A 17,003-nucleotide genomic window follows, 5' to 3' on the forward strand; every position below is an offset into this window, starting at 1 on the left:
TTGAATAAAATAATGCTATTAATGATACACCAAATAAAGCATGACCATAGGCCCTCGGTCATGTGAAAATGGTTTTAAAACCTCAAACGACCTTTACTAAATTTACCTAATCTCAGTGTATTTTCCATGCATCTTATTCTTTCTCTTTAAATTCAATGGGAAAATTAATTAGTCTTACCAATAAATCAAATTTTATATCTCTGTACTATTTTAGCTTAAAACATGGAAAATGTGGGTAACAATAATGCACACAAATTAAAACATTCTCAAAGAAATGGTATATTTTTCAGTCTAATGTCACATGTTAATATAATAAAGATTTTGAAAGTAAATAAAATAGCCTGCTGTGGATACAGCAACAGTTTATATACAGAGTTCCTGCACTTCCTATCCTGGGTGGGCTGGCCCAGCCCAGCCCATCCATATTTCCCCTTCAATTGCCTGTGGAACTCAAGCTGTAAGTACTCCTCATGCTAAAAAAAAAAAAAGTAACTAGTTGCAACTATCAGTTTATTGGCACGTTTATAACCAGGCCAATAATATTAGTAATACATGGTTAACCCGAGAACGTTGGCAGACCCTTTTTAGGGCTTTCACGAGTCGTGGCTGTGGTACGGTGGACCCTAAAAAGGGCTCGCCATAAAACACCTAATTCGAGCTAATTGTAGGAGGTGGTGGCATAGCGCAACCCACCATGAATGCCCGAGGTCATTGTGGTGGGTGAGTGATCTTGAGGTGGGCTTTTTTGTCATAGGTGGTGCTGTAAGGTCATGGCATACTCAATTAGCTATCCATACAGTAATCACTTTTCAAATTATGTATAGTAGACAACAAGCGACTCTCGGCTAGATGCCACGAGTCACGAGACTGTTTATTTTGTAACAAACACCACCCAAAAAGAATGGACTTTGAGTAAAAGTAAATATTTTTAATGGCTTTATGGTTATGAGAGGAGTATTCTGAGTTATGTTCCATCCTCTCTCTCTCTCTCTCTCTCAAAACAACAAATTCTCACGTTAACATAGTGTAGAGAAAAAAAAAGTTTATATGAAGGATTAGTGCAAACAAAGAGATAGTCTATTTGACTGAAGTAAAAAGTGTGTGTGTGTGTGTGTGTGTGATTTTTTTTATCATGAGTCGGCTAATACAAGAAGGAACGTAATCAACCTATTGTTATGCTGATTATGGCTGTTTATATATTGTACAGCACTGGTCATTATAACACTGGATGCGGGACGATATGTTATAATACAGCAGTAAATAAATTACGTTATTCAGTATATAAATTAATATTGATGCGTATTTGTGGAGTATAGACCATACATTTATCTTTCATACACCACACAGTCTATAATTAACCTTTTCCTCCCTCTGATCTTAAAGTTAATCCTCAGATAGCTAAGTATCAGTTTAAATCTTAAACTTTGGGTGTGTCTCCCCAGAAGCTTTACTGTTGCTTTAGTGCTTTATTATTGTGAAACGGTGCCGGAATAAATAGTTAGAGGGTTCGAAAACGGGTCGTGGAACATAACCCCCTGTAATTAATGGGACGATAGGTTCGATATATGCGAATTCACATTATGCGAGCTTTTTTATAGAACGTAACCCTCGCATATAATGAATACCTGGTGTATATCCTAAGGTAGATTATGCTATAATCATAAACTGCTAGGTACTCTAAGCATTAGTGAGTAGTGAATCATGAATGAAGACTCAATTAATATGTATATCCTAAGGTAGATTATGCTATAATTATAAATTGCTAAGTATTGTAAGCATTAGAGTAGTGAGTCATGAATAAAGGGTTAGGTAACTGCGCAACTTTCCATGGGGCAAATATGCACCCGCTAATTTCATCATATCTCACCTACAATATTAATATCCAAATGAATTGGTTCATGCCTTGTAACATTGATTTTCAATCTTTACAGCATAACAAAACAGAACCAAACCAATTATTGTAATATTTATCCGTCAATGCTATTTATATCTCATGTTTTTACAGATGCTGCAACACTGTGAGGAAATCAAACCCCAAGCAGGCAACTCTTTACTCCCCCAACGACCTGCAGGAGGCAAGCAGGCATGTACAGGCAAGAAAACCCTGGAAGAGGATTTCAAGACTTCGTTGCATCCCTCACAGGACCCTGCGTGCTCGTGTGTCTTGAGTGTGGCGCACACCAGAAATAGGGCACAAACCAATCTTGTTTCCAGAGTAGCTGTCTGTCGCCCAGCATCTGTCCACCTTCGCTGATTATGGTTATGGTTTCAACCAAATAGTTACGTTTGTTGGTGAATTGGTGAAAAGCTTCTAAGATCAGGCAGGCCAAAGCTGTGCGCATTTCAAAAACAATATGTCGGGTGAAGAGTGGGCCCAAAGTTTTCTAAAAAGGCATGATAATCTGTTGGCTGCACATATATGTCAAAACATGAGTTGGAAAAGAGCACCAGTGTTGGTTGAAGCTGTCAACAGGTTTTTCGACAATTTAGAGAAATCATTGAAAGATATTCCACCTAAAAGTGTCATGAACTATGATGAAGCAAATTTGAGTGAGTGATTTGAGCCACTGTTGTCAGGTTTGATCTACAAAACTTGCCAGGTTTATACTCATTGCTTAAAGTGTCATTTACTTTTCTTCTCTTATTGCATAGGTCCCCAACCCGCGGCCCGCAACCCGCGAGCCCCCTCAGTGCAGCCCGCGGGGCTTTACATCATTCAACAGTAGGTGCAGCCGCCGAAGGGCTCCAGGATCGTTTCTGTGGTCCGCGGTGCAGACCATGGGCACGTGATTGGTTTACAACTTTTTAAATTTCTGCAGTGCTAAGAGTGCCAATGAGCGTGCGCTGTAAAGCACTTTTCGGTTTTATAAGGGGGCTTCGGCCATTCGTTTTTCACTTTTCAGCGTCTTTCCCCTGCTTGAGATGTGCACTGGTCTCCGCCGTGTTCAGAGAATTCAACATCTCCTGACTCTATTCGTCCTCCCTTCCCTCGTGCACACGGAAGTCTACAGTGGTATGTACAATCGTGGTACCAAAGTGTTGACACACTGTCCACTGAGCTTCGTTCACCGGCCCCGACTTTAAAATATATACACCGCATGGAAAGAGACTAATGTTCAGATACGTCACTACATATACACTCCCCATAATTTATTATTATTTATTTGTTGTTTCTTGGGTGCGGCCCGCGGGCTGACGGGGAATGGGCAATGCGGCCCTCGAGGTCATTTGGGTTGGGGACCATGTCTTATTGCCTTTGGTTGGAGTGGTAGTTCTTCAGTTTCTGCATTTTAATCCTTTTACTATATTGATGTTTGTTTCGGACATGCTTGTAACTAGATGACATTTGCCATGGCCAAAACTGTATTCTATCACTGTCACTTGGGTGACAAATTTCAATCTAAAGTATCCTGCATACTTGGTTTTCATGCATTGGTTTGGTGGTTGTGGTGGTGGTGAGGGATCTTGTAGTAGTGAGGCACATGACCTTGAACTTGAAAGTGTTGGTGTAAAGCTGTTCCTAGCGTTTTTCCCTAGCATAAGCTGCCATTCGGCAGTTCTACTCCACACACCGTTTCTGCTTTGACATGATGTCAGTGAACGGCTTCAGGGCAATTAATGCCTTAGCAAGAGATCATAAAGACAGATCACAGTGGAAACAAAAGTAGTCTTCCCTCAGGCACCAATTCATCTGCCAGATGCACGAAAATACATTAGTATGTGATTATTTTATCATGTTCATCGAAACTTACATAACAAAACGATTTCTGCCACCTGCACTAGGACTGGCTCCCCACGCCCACTCATTAGGCATTTAACCCCTTCACTCTGGCGACACCAACGTCGGCGTCCAACGGCATAACCATTAGTTGTCTTCTAAACCTCTTAATCCTCTTCTATTTCCTCTTAATCCTATTCCAAACCTCTTAAGAGCAAATGGAAGAGGATTAAGAGGAATTTAGAGGAGGATAGAGAGGTTAAGAAGAGGATTAATCCTCTTCCATTTCCTCTTGACCCTTTCCATACTGTGACACTGATGTCTGTGTCACAGATGGAAAGGATTAAACTCAGGCTCAGTGGGGCATTTAAATTTGTGGAAAAAAATAAATAAAGCTGCCATTTGCTAGTTTATGCCAGAGCATTTACCTTATTTGATATTTTTCAACTCATTTTTTTAAAACAGGGTGCTAAAGACAAACTTTGCTCAGAAATTACTAATATGTAAATAAATAAATGTAGGGAGCACTAAAGTATTTTGTATTTGTAAGTGTTAATATTACTTACTACTTAACTTACTACTACTTAACATTAAGATTATATTTCTTATTGTGCACTAATGTATCTAAAGTATGTGTAGGATTGTTTAAATAGGTTTAGTATGCTTAAATAAAAAATAAAAAAGTGCACATTTACTCCGATGCCCTAAGGTAAATGCGCAACCATACATATTTTTTCCTACCTACCACATGAGTATTTTTATAAATATTTCAATATGTGTATTGCCCTATTAATGAACTTTAACCCGGTAGCAGCGACGGTCCAAATTTGTGCCACGATATAAACCCCGCAAAATAGATGATACATAAACTGATCACAAATGCTTTGATATATATTATGAAATGGTTCGTGTGAGGGGTGATTTTTTTCTTATTTTTCTCGCTTGGAGGGACCATTAAGAAACATGATCCCCGCTTCTACCGGGTTAAAAAGATGTCCCACTTTTTCCATTTTCCTTCTAGAACTCTTCCGATAGGTAAAAAAAAGAAAAAAGGGAGGGGTACAATTCCCACAATGTACAGTACACAACTGATCTTTAAATATATATTTTTGGGAAGTTACATAGTATTACTCTTGATAAAAAGCTCCACTATTTTAACCTGGTAGCAGTGGGGATCATGTTTCTTAATGGTCCCTCCAAGCGAGAAAAATGAGAAAAAATCACCCCTCACACAAACCATTTCATAATATATATCAAAGCATTTGTGATCAGATAATATAGCATCTATTTTGGGGGGTTTATATCACGGCACAAATTTGGCCCGTCGCTGCTACATGGTAAAGCCACAAAATGGCCCATCGCTGCTACCGGGTTAAGCCAGTGGGACAACCCTTCTGTAGATAAATTAAAAATGAAGGTACTGAAGGTATAGTGCCACAATAAATGACTTTTAGTTGCACAGATAGCCTACTTGTAATTATCTTTTAAATAAGTGCATTATTTTTTCCCTTTATACAAAACTAGATAACGTAAAAAATTTGGAACCTAACAAAACTAGTCATGCTGCCAGCAATTAGGACCTTTCTACAAACACTGAAGGCTTGTAAATTAAGTACCTTACCTTATCACTAGAACTTTGTCCCCTTTTATCCTCCATCTGCTTCTTGGCATTCTTAGCACGAGCTAATTCACGCTGATTCCCACCTGCAAATGCAATATCCTTAAGGATCGACGTTGCTGACAATTAGGTATATGAAAAAAAAATAATAAACTCCATATTCAAACTTAATAGAAATATAATCTAGTGGCTTATGGTATGGAATCTATATTCAGCACCCTAAGCTATTTCTTTCTACAGTACTCGCTGAATAGGTTGCAGCAAATTGAATGGTACCTATCCATCCCAGACAATATGGTGTTTAAAAGTATTACTACACAGATTTGGAAAGCAAGGGAGATCAACACCACACTGCCCCACCTTGCATATGTATTAATTATTCAAGTAATTCAAATAAATTTCCAAGAAAATATAAGAGGTGAAAGCATCGACTGAGCTGAGACCACACGTTCCTAACCAGACATAGCACAATGACAAAGTCTCTGAAGTCAGGGTAGAGGTCAGGACAGGGTGAGTTAACTATAATTATTGTTGCTACCCTACTGACCTTCCAATAGGTCTGGTCAGAGAGCTGAGACAGGTCCACACCCACTTATGCAGCTGTGCCTTGCATGAAAAGGTATAAAAAAGATACAAAAAATCGTTCTTTCCCTTGCATCATACTATGAAAAATATGTACTGTAATATCCTATCGTACTTTTACTGTCCATACCGTACCTTATCATAATTTTATACCATTCTATATCGTACCTATCTCTGCCCCCTACACATCTCAAGGTCACCAGAAAGGTAAGACATTACATTTGAATTTTACTGTACTAGGGTAATATGCCATTCTATTATTTAAATGTTTAGCTGCTTGTATGTTACTATTACCTCTAAAAGTGAGAGAAAAGGGGGAGAAACAGGGAAGATACAGTAAGCTGCAGAGGTCAAGGAACCAATTAGAATAAATCTCATTAATTCTATTGTTTGGCTATCATGATTTCCAATGTTAGGTGTGATATATATGATGGATAGGTGTAACTACATGTCCTTCATTTACATACAATGGCCCCCTGGAAACACAACTTGCCGTGTAACAACGTGGCTAATGTTGACATCTTGGCAAAACTTGGTAGCTCAATTTTGTTACGTTGTACAATGTTGTGTTATTAAAGGGTTAACCAAAAACAGGGCTGGGGCAAGGTGAACTCAGAAAGACAGAGACTGGTTATGAGAGAGGCTATGAGGCACAGGAACCCTACGCAATCTGCAGCAGGACATTTAAATATTTTTTTCATTTTTTAATGTAAATTTTGACTTGCGACCAATTCAACTTACAGTTGAAGAGCACAGTTGTAGAGCACTGCCTTAACAATTATTGTCTGTTTTTTTCTTACCCCGATTGACTATATAACCTTTTCTTACAGCTGACTTCTCTCTTCCAGCTTTGAAGGTAAACACTAAATGCGCAACATTCGAGCTGGGCGCTACAGACTGCGTATACGCGAGTTTTCATCCGCATTCAGCAGGGGTGTCACAATTACCCTACCCGCATATAAGTGAATCCGTGAACGGCAGGGGGCGTCTGTATATCTAAAAGTTGGCATTGGGACATGTGGGTAGTCTTAGGTCACTCAGCAATGACTGAACACCGTCAGCTTGTACCAATGGGCAGGACTTGCACCCAGGTCCTCCAGGACTCTGTGCCTGCACGGTGACAACTCAATCACCCCCTCGAAAGGTTGAATTTGGTATTTATTTCTTTTATTACCGCTTCCAGTTTTTTCCTCCATTTATTTTTTTGTAGTTCATATGAGTGTTTTGAAGTCTCATTTGTAATGGAAATTAACCCTTTCAATATGTGACGCAGACGTCGGCGTCACAGTATGGAAAGGGTTAAGAGGAAATGGAAGAGGATTAATCCTCTTCTAAACCTCTTCCCATTCCTCTTAATCCTCTTCTAAACCTCTTAAGAGAAAATGGAAGAGGATTAAGAGGTTTAAAAGAGGATTAAGTACCTTGGATCAGTTATGTGTAAGCATGGTGGTACAGAGGGAGAGATAAGTGAAAGGGCATTGCAAGGAAGAAGGGTGGTAGGATCTTTGGGGCGAATCATGAATGGCAGAAGCGTGAGCATGGAGGTAAAGAGGGATTTGAGAAATACAATATTGGTACCAACCCTCACATATGCAAGTGAAACGTGGGCCTGGAATGAAAGTCAGAGGTCTAGAGTGCAGGCAGTGGAAATGAGTTATTTGAGGAGTGCTTGTGGTGTTGACTAGAATGGATGGAATGAGTAATGAAAGTGTGTACGAGCATTTTGGAATGTGTCACGGGGGTGAAGGGAAGTGTCGCGGGGGTGAAGGGAAGTGCTGCGGGGGTGAAGGGAAGAAGTGTGGAGTGGTGGAAGAAGTGAAGCGACAGACCTGAAAGTGGTTTGGCCACATGAAGCGAATGGAGGAGAGTAAGATGACCAGAAGGGTGTATGTGAGTGAGATAGAGGGAGGGAATGCTAGAGGATGACCTCCAGTGAAATGGAGAGATAGGGTGCAGGAGTACGTTAGGGAGAGGAGGGAAAGATCTTTGAGAAACTTTGAGCAGGCAAGAAGGGAGTGTCTGGATAGAGAAAGTTAGAAACTCTTCTGCTGTGGCCATCCCCTGGTGGGAGCTCCTAGGAGCAGGTGTCGATGAAATGATGAATGATGATGATGGATTCACAGTCACAATCAGAACTGCATGCGGGTGGGAGTGAGGGGTGTGAAGTCGGCGGTTTTGGATGAAGTGGGCACACTCACAGCCACCGCAACGGGCTGCGGGCATCTCTCAGTACAATGCAGGTAGATGGGGGACATGCGCTATAGTATGTAACTCTATGGGGCAGTCACATTCATGAGATTGTCGACACATTCAATATAACGCTCTCTAAGCTGTTGAGTGTTAAGGGAGCGTCGCACTGCAATAATTTCTGAGATTTGACGAGAATTGGTTATGTGTTTCTAAAATATGATTGTGATGATGGCAACAGTCTCTCAAAGTTTCGTGGTAAACCCTGGTTTCCAAAGTGTTGTTTATTGGCAAAATGGATAAAAATATTGCGACCAAGGCAACCCAAATACATAGATTTTTAATGGTGCGCTCAGCTACACCTCAAATTTTAAATGCCCTGTCTCAAAACTGTTTTTTCTGCCAATTAGGACATACATAACTCTGTTATGCCTGAACGGATTTGAGTGATATTTTTTTGTCACAAAGAAGAAACCTTTCTATTTTTTTTTTTTTTTTTTTTTTTTTTTTGTGGAGTGAAATAAATATATTTAGTTTCACACCTTTTTAAATATTCCTTTCCCCTCAAATTCAGTTTTTTTTTAGAGTACATACTTGCAAGTAAAGTATTATACAGAGAGATGCAGACAAGTGAAAAAGGAATCCACAATAAATGTTCTACAATAGTTACTCCTTTAAGAGATGAGCAAACCCTTCTCAAAGAACGGCTCAGTGGTATCCTCAAGCAGTGATGGTTCAATTTTAGTGTACTTTAGTGTTATCATCAGAGATTTACACGTTTTACTCAGGCAGCACAGGAATGATACTTAATTACAAAAGGATTGTTGCATAAATAAACCAAAGTATGGATTGAAATTTGATGTTCTTCGACAAGAGTAAAGTAGGCGACGCTCTCTTAAGTATGGGACTGATAAGACAGACAGATAGATATGCCCTCCTTAGCACAGGGGGGAGGTTGAGGGGTGCGAAGCCCCCCCAATAGAAGGTATGTAAAGTTAGGTTGGGGTAATTTAAATATATTCGACATGCGGTGTGGGCCGTTGAAAATTACGCAGTGCTGGACGGACTGGGGCAGCGGCGGTGGGGGGGGGTTCCACCATGCTGGCCATCCAATTACACTCTCGACACTCGTCAATAGACCGGCTGCAGTGGCTGCTAGGTTATGTTGGAATAGATTACAAGAGTATGCGTTAAGGACTTTCCTTACTTTTGAGACTAAAGAATTTTCCCTATTTTAGGAATTTTTTTCAGGGAAAGTTTGGAAGCCCATTTTTCGGTGATTTTGCCTTACCCCCCAAAACCCCAGTTCCCCACAGGTCCCCAGGCTTGTTTTGGGGGGTAGGGGGGGCTGGAGTGGTAGTTTTTAAGATTTACCGCATTGACAGACTATGCAGGTACTATATGTCAAATCAGTCTCATGTAGCAGTCGCTGGTTTGATACAGTCATTCCAGCGACATCCCATGATTCTGGTCAGACACTTATTACCAAAGGTATCAACCCGCCTCTCCGTCCCTATTTAGTGCCTATGTCAGACAGCCATGGAGTAACATCCGCTCTCACAGTCGTCTGGTATGCACCCTAACTAAAGGCCCTACCAACCTGATAACAGGCATTACCATCGCCTTGATTCCCTTTCGCATTCATTATTTTCATGATATCCGCGGCCACCAACGTGGTGACGATCATGACCATACAAAGCCGCGTGATTGGGTAGTGTTGGTATGACAGAGTAGCGGAAAGTGTCAACATTACATCAGCTGAGTGGAGGATTATGGATAAATGTGAAAAATAAACGAACAATAAGTAAATGTGAAGAATAAACATAAAGAATAACTGTGAAGAATAAATATGATGAAAAAATGTGGAGTGTCTCGCTGAATTACACCACTCAAATCTGTTAATAACCTAATATTTCTTAGGCATAATAGGTGAAATAATGGTGACAAGTATTCAAGTTCAATTATTTTGCAGATGTCAACAAGACACTCTTCACCTTTATTCGTTACATTCATTCTTCATTTATTTAGCAGACTTCACATGTATTCTTCACATAACAGGGCTGATTTCATTGTATATATGACCTACACATTCAAAGGCTATCTAGAATAATACAAGAGTTTGACCAAGAAGGCATAACAGGTGAATAATCGTGACAAGTACTGAGAACATTTGCTGGTCAGCAGGTGAAATGAGTTCATTCAAATTCTTCTAAAACTTTTCATATTACCATTGAAGCCGTACCGCACCATGTTGTATTGTTTAATATTTTTTTACATCTATTTAAAGAAATAACAGAACCACCTGACAGCAAGAGTTTGTTATTTACCATCAATTGCATTGGTAAGGTCCACTGGGGACCAGAGGTTCCAATCTTTGGTACGGATTGACACAAAATGGCACCGCGAAAGACTACAGTGAAAGCGGATCTCTTGTTGGTGGTGGTTATTACCTACCACTCGTTGGTAATGATCAACACAAGTGAGTGACTGAAATCAACCCTAGCAGCCGTACCATGAGGCAGCCTCTACACCTTCCTCTTCCTCTTTCCTTAACCCCTTCACTCTAGCAACACCAATGTCGGCGTCCGACGGCGTCACTGTCAGTCCTCTTCTAAACCTCTTAATCCTTTTCCATTTCCTCTTAATCCTCTTCTAAACCTCTTAACCCTTTCGATGCTAAATCCTTGCAGCGAGGACTAGCATAACTTGCCGGTGGTGTTAAATCCTCACTGCAAGTTCCAGTCTCACTCAAATTTCCTGCGTATGAGTGTTCCAACACTATTTTTCACCCCACAGCATTGCTAATTCAGTGGGTTTCCCAGTAAATTTGGTAGAAAATCATATCAGCCTAGCACAGAAAATCTTCGGATGAGTAACTGGTGGATGTTGTTGTCCAATATAGCTTCACTTATCACCTGACTGATTCTTTGACCAAATAGTTGTAAATTTTCCAGTCGACAATACTACCTTGCCAGCAGTACGTGAAGAGATCTCCGCAGTTGCCTCAATATGGCTGACCATCGCACATGCACTGACGTAAGTGTTCACAGGCAACACCCCTTGAACATGCCTGTACGTTCACAGGAGAGGCATACATAACTGAATGCTATAGATCTGGGCCTCCTCTTTCCAATGGTGGTTTTGGTTTTCAGCTGTGATGAATAGCTTTTGAGATACAGAGGTTAAAAGAGAGCCCCCTCCCTCCGTTGGCCTGCCTGAGTGTGCCTGGGGGGATAGGCGCGTCCCTCGCCATGCGCAACGATAAGGTTAAGAGGAGATGGAAGAGGATTAAGAGGAATTTAGAGGAGGATTGAGAAATTTAGAAGAGGATTAATCCTCTTCCATTTCCTCTTGACCCTTTCCATATTGTGATGCCAACGTCTGCGTCATGGATGGAAAGGGTTAAAGTGTCCCCTTTCTGCTGGATGCTATAAGGTAATCTCAGCCCCTTCCTCCGCTAGAGCTTCTTCCGAGTTGGGTTAGTAGCCTCTGTAAACATCTCTACATGGAAATATAGTCGTCCCTCAAATAGTACGGGGCTTAGGGACCCAGGACCCCCATACTATTCGAAAATCTGTATAAAATTAGTGCCTCCCCCCTAGAAACACTCATTTGCTGCGTTTGAAAGAGGGGATCGGGACTCTCGGAACGTCCCGAGTGCTCTCAAATGCGTGACGTGGCAGCACAAGTTGCAAACTCAGCATGTCTGCTGGCTCCCGGCTTTGAGAGGTGGAGCACCCTTCATGGGCAGTTACTGCGGCAAGAATTTATTTTACACTATAATAAATACTACAGCAAACACTGCTCTCATTCACATGGTATGCTCTCCCTACCGCAACGTAATTCATCCCAAAACGTAACTTCTCCTAAATCTGAATTCTTCTGCAAGGTGAACACCTTTCTCGAATGCTTTGGGGTGCTTTCAGCAGGTGTTTTGGTAGAACAGTGTTGCCAACCATGCCGTGTCTACTTGGTGCGACATGCGGGAAATTTAAAAATCCTAAAAAATTTCTTCCTGACAATCCGTATAAAAACGAAACCATACTATTGGAAACCGTACTGTTTGAGGGACGACTGTATTGATAATTGAAGCATTTTACATATATTAGTGTAATCATAGGTACATATTTTTCAATATATAATCACGAATAAAATGGTTGATTGAAAGGCAAATATAGGTATAATTGGGAACATAGCGCGAGTGACAGGGTTGGCATCTCTGTGCGGCCCATGTTTCCACCTCTCTCCACACAGACAGCCAGGAGTCCACATGTGCCTGGCGCTATTACTTCTCTGCCCCTCACTACCATATATATCATCCCGTCAAGCAAGGAGCCGTTAGAAAAGTGATCAAGCCCCATCGGAGCTATAGGAAAAGACTACCTCCTTGAGTTGATCAAGGAGGCGTGTTGACACAGCAAGGGTTAAAAATCATGATACAACCCTAAAGTCTATCTTGACCCCTTGCCAGATTGCAACAATTTCACCCTTCAACACCTTTCCTTTGCTTATGGTGAGGGCCCCTCCAAGATTATGGTATGAGAAAGTGGCCAAAGAGCTTCTCCAGTAGAGGGGGCTGCCTCATGGTATGGGCGTAAGACAGTGAGCACAAAGTACTTAAAAGATCTGGACCTTTGTCCTTCTAAAAAGGTATCGACACCACCATATACTTGTGCTGAGCAAATTCATGTCACTGTAAGCCAAGACAATCCGACACAAAACTTCCTGGTGAGACACAGGGCCGCTTTCACAGTACAGTCGTCCCTCAAATAGTACGGGGGTTAGGGACCCAGGACCCCCGTACTATTCGAAAATCCGTATAAAATTAGTGCCCCCTTAGAAACACACCTGGGCTGCGTTTGAAAGAGGGAATCGGGACTCTCGGAACGTCTCGAGTGCTCTCAAATGCGTGACACGGCAGCATGAGTTGCCAACTCGGCACGTCCAATGGCTCCTGGCTTTGAGAGGTGGAGCGCCTTAGTGCTGTGATGACGTCATCGCCAAATATGGCGGCCCAAACAAACACATATAAGTGTTTCCATTGCATTTCACCTCCCTGTACTACCATAACCACTGCAGCTTCCTTTTCATCTTCTATTGAAAGGAGTTCGTCAGCCAGGACAGCTAGTAATGCATGTTAAACGTCGCCAGGAAGATCAGCGTACGCCATTTTGCTGCAAGTGAGACGCTGTTACCATAGCAATAACGAGGGTTATCGAGGCCTTTATCTCCACTCTTGCAGCACTCTTGGAGCACTGGCAGTTACTGCGGCAAGAGGGAGTAAGCCGTTTCAAAGGCTGTAGTTGGGACCGAAAGGGAAAACTACCTCCCGAACCAAGACCAAGACCAAGATGATAGATAAAGCGAACACTGCTCTCATTCACGTGGTATGCTCTCCCTACTGCAACGTAACTCATCCCAAAACGTAACTTCTCCTAAATCTGAATTCTTCTGCAAGGTGAACACCTATCTCGAATGCTTTGGAGTGCTTTCAGAAGGTGTTTTGGTAGAACAGTGTTGCCACTCACACCATGGCTACTTGGTGTGGGAAATTTAAAAATCCTAAAAAAATTCTTCCATGACAATCCGTACAAAACCGAAACCATACTATTTGACAGACGACTGTAGTTTTGTTTGTTTTGGTCGTTACCAATGGTGGCGATTGCCGCTATAGAATTTCCACTTAAAACTGGTCAACGGGGTAGTGGCGGCTGCGGGGTTAGCCTAGCCCCACACTTTACCACACACTCTCAACACCTCTCACTTCCTCTGCAGCCGCCACTACCCCATCGGCTAGTTTTACATGGAAAACTATAGCGTCGATCGGCACCATTAGTAACAATCAAAACAAACAAAACGACTGTGAAAGCTGCCCCTAGTGTTGTTCTGAACTATGCTACATAAGCACATGAATTTTTCTAAGATCTCTTATGTTCTCACCACACACATGAATAGACTGTACTGTTTCATCTAGCAAGCCTCCAAACTCCCATACCTTGGTCTTGGCCCACGAGACCTTAATTTCCAAGGGGTTCACCTCCTCGAGTAGTGCCTTGAAAGCCATCACCAGAACCTATAGCGAGTCAACAAGAATTACCGCATCATCGGCAAAAAAATGGGGCAATGCCAGGGTCAGTGGCCCTGACATTGCCAACAGGTGCTCCACAATGACTCTGGTCCTAAATGAGACCTCAAAACATTCAAATAGGCTAAAAAAAAGGTAAATCTAAGGAATAGCGGCTCCTAGCGGGTGCGCATTTAGGGCACGGTGTGGTATTAATTACAACATTTCTAGCACGTACGACAGGGTTTTGACAAGCGGACAGGCGTGTTTATGTCACAAGGGGTGTATTTTTCCGCACAGGCTCTTCCCTTTCTTCACCCCTGAGCTCACAGTCTCATTGCCCATCGACTTGGAAGAAATCGTGAGGCCAGCGTGGGAAAATACACCCTTGTGATATAAACACACCTGTCCACTTGTCAAAACCCCGGCGTACATGCTAGAAATGTTGTAATTACCACCACACCATGCCCTAAATGCGCACCCGCTAGGAGATGCTATTCCTAAGATTTACCTGAAAAAAAAACATATCATATGGCAGAAAAAAAATAGAAAAGCAGCAAAAAGATAAACATTAAACTCGAACTCCAGAGTGCGATGGGTGTAAACACTGGATAAATACCGAAAACACTGGCCCTTTGTGGAGCAGGAGGAACGGGGTAGGTAATGGGGTCACTTGGCATACAAGGAAAAATCGTCCCTTCCATCCCCAGGAAATGTCAATTACTAGAGTTCCCTCACGGCCTCTGAGCACCGTCACATCTTCAGCCCAGAAAGACACGGCTATCTGTGCCTTGGCTTGCTGAAGGTCACACAGGCAATTCTAGGAACAGAAAATAATCGCCCCGCCATCCTTACTTCCACCACCCACACGATGGACCTCCCCGCCTCGGAACTTCTGCTGGACTTCACTCATTCTCTCTTCAATAAAAGTAGTGCTCGGGATACTTACGAGTCATTTTCTGTCCTCAGCTTCCACTTCCAGAGGGAATAAAGGAGGGGAGCCGCCGCGCTCACAGCACCTCGGGGGCCTGCCGTCACTCGTGCCAAAACGTCACCGAGGCTCGCTAGTCAAAATAGTTGCGTTAGAAATTTGATTCTAGAAAATATATGAGAAGATGTGTATTTAGAAACTCAAATCAGGCACACTATTTTACGCAAGTTATCTTTCTACCAAGAAAATCGTCTGTTACTGTGAAAAAAAATATACAACAAATGCTTTTGGAAGTCTGTTACGAGCGCCTGTTCGCTGGCGAAAGTTCTAGAGCAGCCTTCGCCTTGGTACTGCCAGGACGAAGCTCCCTCCCAATGCTCGACTCTGGGCACCGACGAAATACTCTTGTGGAATAGCATCTTTTTTTGTTGGAGGAAGCGTCGAAAAGACAAAGGGAATTTGTCACCAATTCCCTAAGTATATATATATATATATATATATATATATATATATATATATATATATATATATATATATACCAACTGAAAAGCTTCCAACAGGTATACGTACGTGGCTCTCACCGCTCTTGACTGGACAGATTTTTCAACACACACACGTACACACAGAGGGAAAAACGAGAGAGAGAGAGAGAGAGAGAGAGAGTTTTACATAGAAAATCAGACCACACAGACCCCATATGGTCCAGACTATAGGTGATCGATCTGTCCTTAAACCATTAATCAGATGGTTCCAAAACTTTGCATTTCTACTCGTTAATAGTAATTAATATTAAATTAAGTTGAAGGAAGTGTCGGCAGGGCCCTCACATTGGGGGGGGGGGGGGAGCATATGCCCGGGGGCGGCACTTTTTTATTAAAGGCAGCTTTACACCTGGCAATTCCTGGCCGGCAATGCAGCCGCGACGATCTATAGCGGCTAGACCGGCTGGGTGCTCTTGGAAGCAAGTACCTTAATTCACACGTGGGAGGAGCCGCCGGGAGCATCAAATAAATTAAGACGTAAACTGCTAGTAAATGCAAGGGCATAAATTCATCCTTGACACCCCAAAAGGCTACTACCATATCTTAAAACCACAATGAGTTTGGTCCATTAGCCTAATATTGTAGAAATACTTTAGGTAAACGAGTTTTATCATAAGTAGTATTGGTTGATTGACAACAAAGGAGAAGGGAGGAACATGCCATCCCAATCCCCAGCCATTACAAAGTGTGATTATATAATACACGAAAATAATTGTTCCTTACCCCCTTCAATATCTCGCAATGTTGCTGCCACTCTCTCAAAAGCTGTTTTGCGCAGACTCTGCTTCTTGTTGAGCTTATCTTGTGGGTCCCACAAATGTCAATGCTGCCTCACTTCCTCTAGCAACGCCACCTCGGCCTCCCAGCTCCAAATCTTGTTATCTGCATCTGCCATTTCTTGTTTTATTGGTGCCAACATGTTGTTTAGCCAGCCGCCAGTCGGCAATACAAGACGGACGCGCTCAGCTGCAGAGAACTTGCCGCGAGAAGAGCTCCCAGACCCAGACCCAGACCCAAAATGCTTTTACCTTTGTGTTGGGGATAGAATTAAATATTTAGGAATAATAGTCAATGACAAGAGGAACTGTTTTCAAATGCAAAAGGAAGAAATGTTCAGAAAAGCGAGAAGACTGGCAAATATGACACAACGTAATTGAAAAGAATTGTTCAAGAATGTTAAGAGGAAAGACTTGTTGGAAGAATGTTTCACTGCCATCCATCTTGTACGGGGTAAATATAATAAACATCACAAAGACAGACATAGGAAAATTACAGAGGATAGAGAATGGGGTTTATAATATAGGAAGATTTTGGGGGCACCAACTTATGCACAGGAAGCAGCACTCAGGGGGGGAAATAGG

General features: G+C 42.1%; 1 protein-coding gene across 1 annotated transcript in view; it reads right to left on the bottom strand.

Moving 5' to 3' along the window:
* LOC127005927 (modifier of protein aggregation 4-like) overlaps positions 1–15,449 on the bottom strand; it is a 16,539-nt gene extending 1,090 nt beyond the window's left edge. The window contains exons 1-3 of the mRNA XM_050875340.1: positions 15,403–15,449; positions 15,119–15,233; positions 5,340–5,422 (exon numbers count right to left, since the gene is read on the bottom strand). Of these exons, the coding sequence (XP_050731297.1) occupies positions 5,340–5,422; positions 15,119–15,125 (90 nt within the window). The 5' untranslated portion in view covers positions 15,126–15,233; positions 15,403–15,449. The remainder of the gene's footprint in view (positions 1–5,339; positions 5,423–15,118; positions 15,234–15,402) is intronic.
* Between the last annotated feature and the right edge of the window lie 1,554 nt (positions 15,450–17,003).

The sequence above is a fragment of the Eriocheir sinensis genome, chromosome 31 (assembly GCF_024679095.1).
Source record: "Eriocheir sinensis breed Jianghai 21 chromosome 31, ASM2467909v1, whole genome shotgun sequence".
Classification (NCBI taxonomy): domain Eukaryota; kingdom Metazoa; phylum Arthropoda; class Malacostraca; order Decapoda; family Varunidae; genus Eriocheir; species Eriocheir sinensis.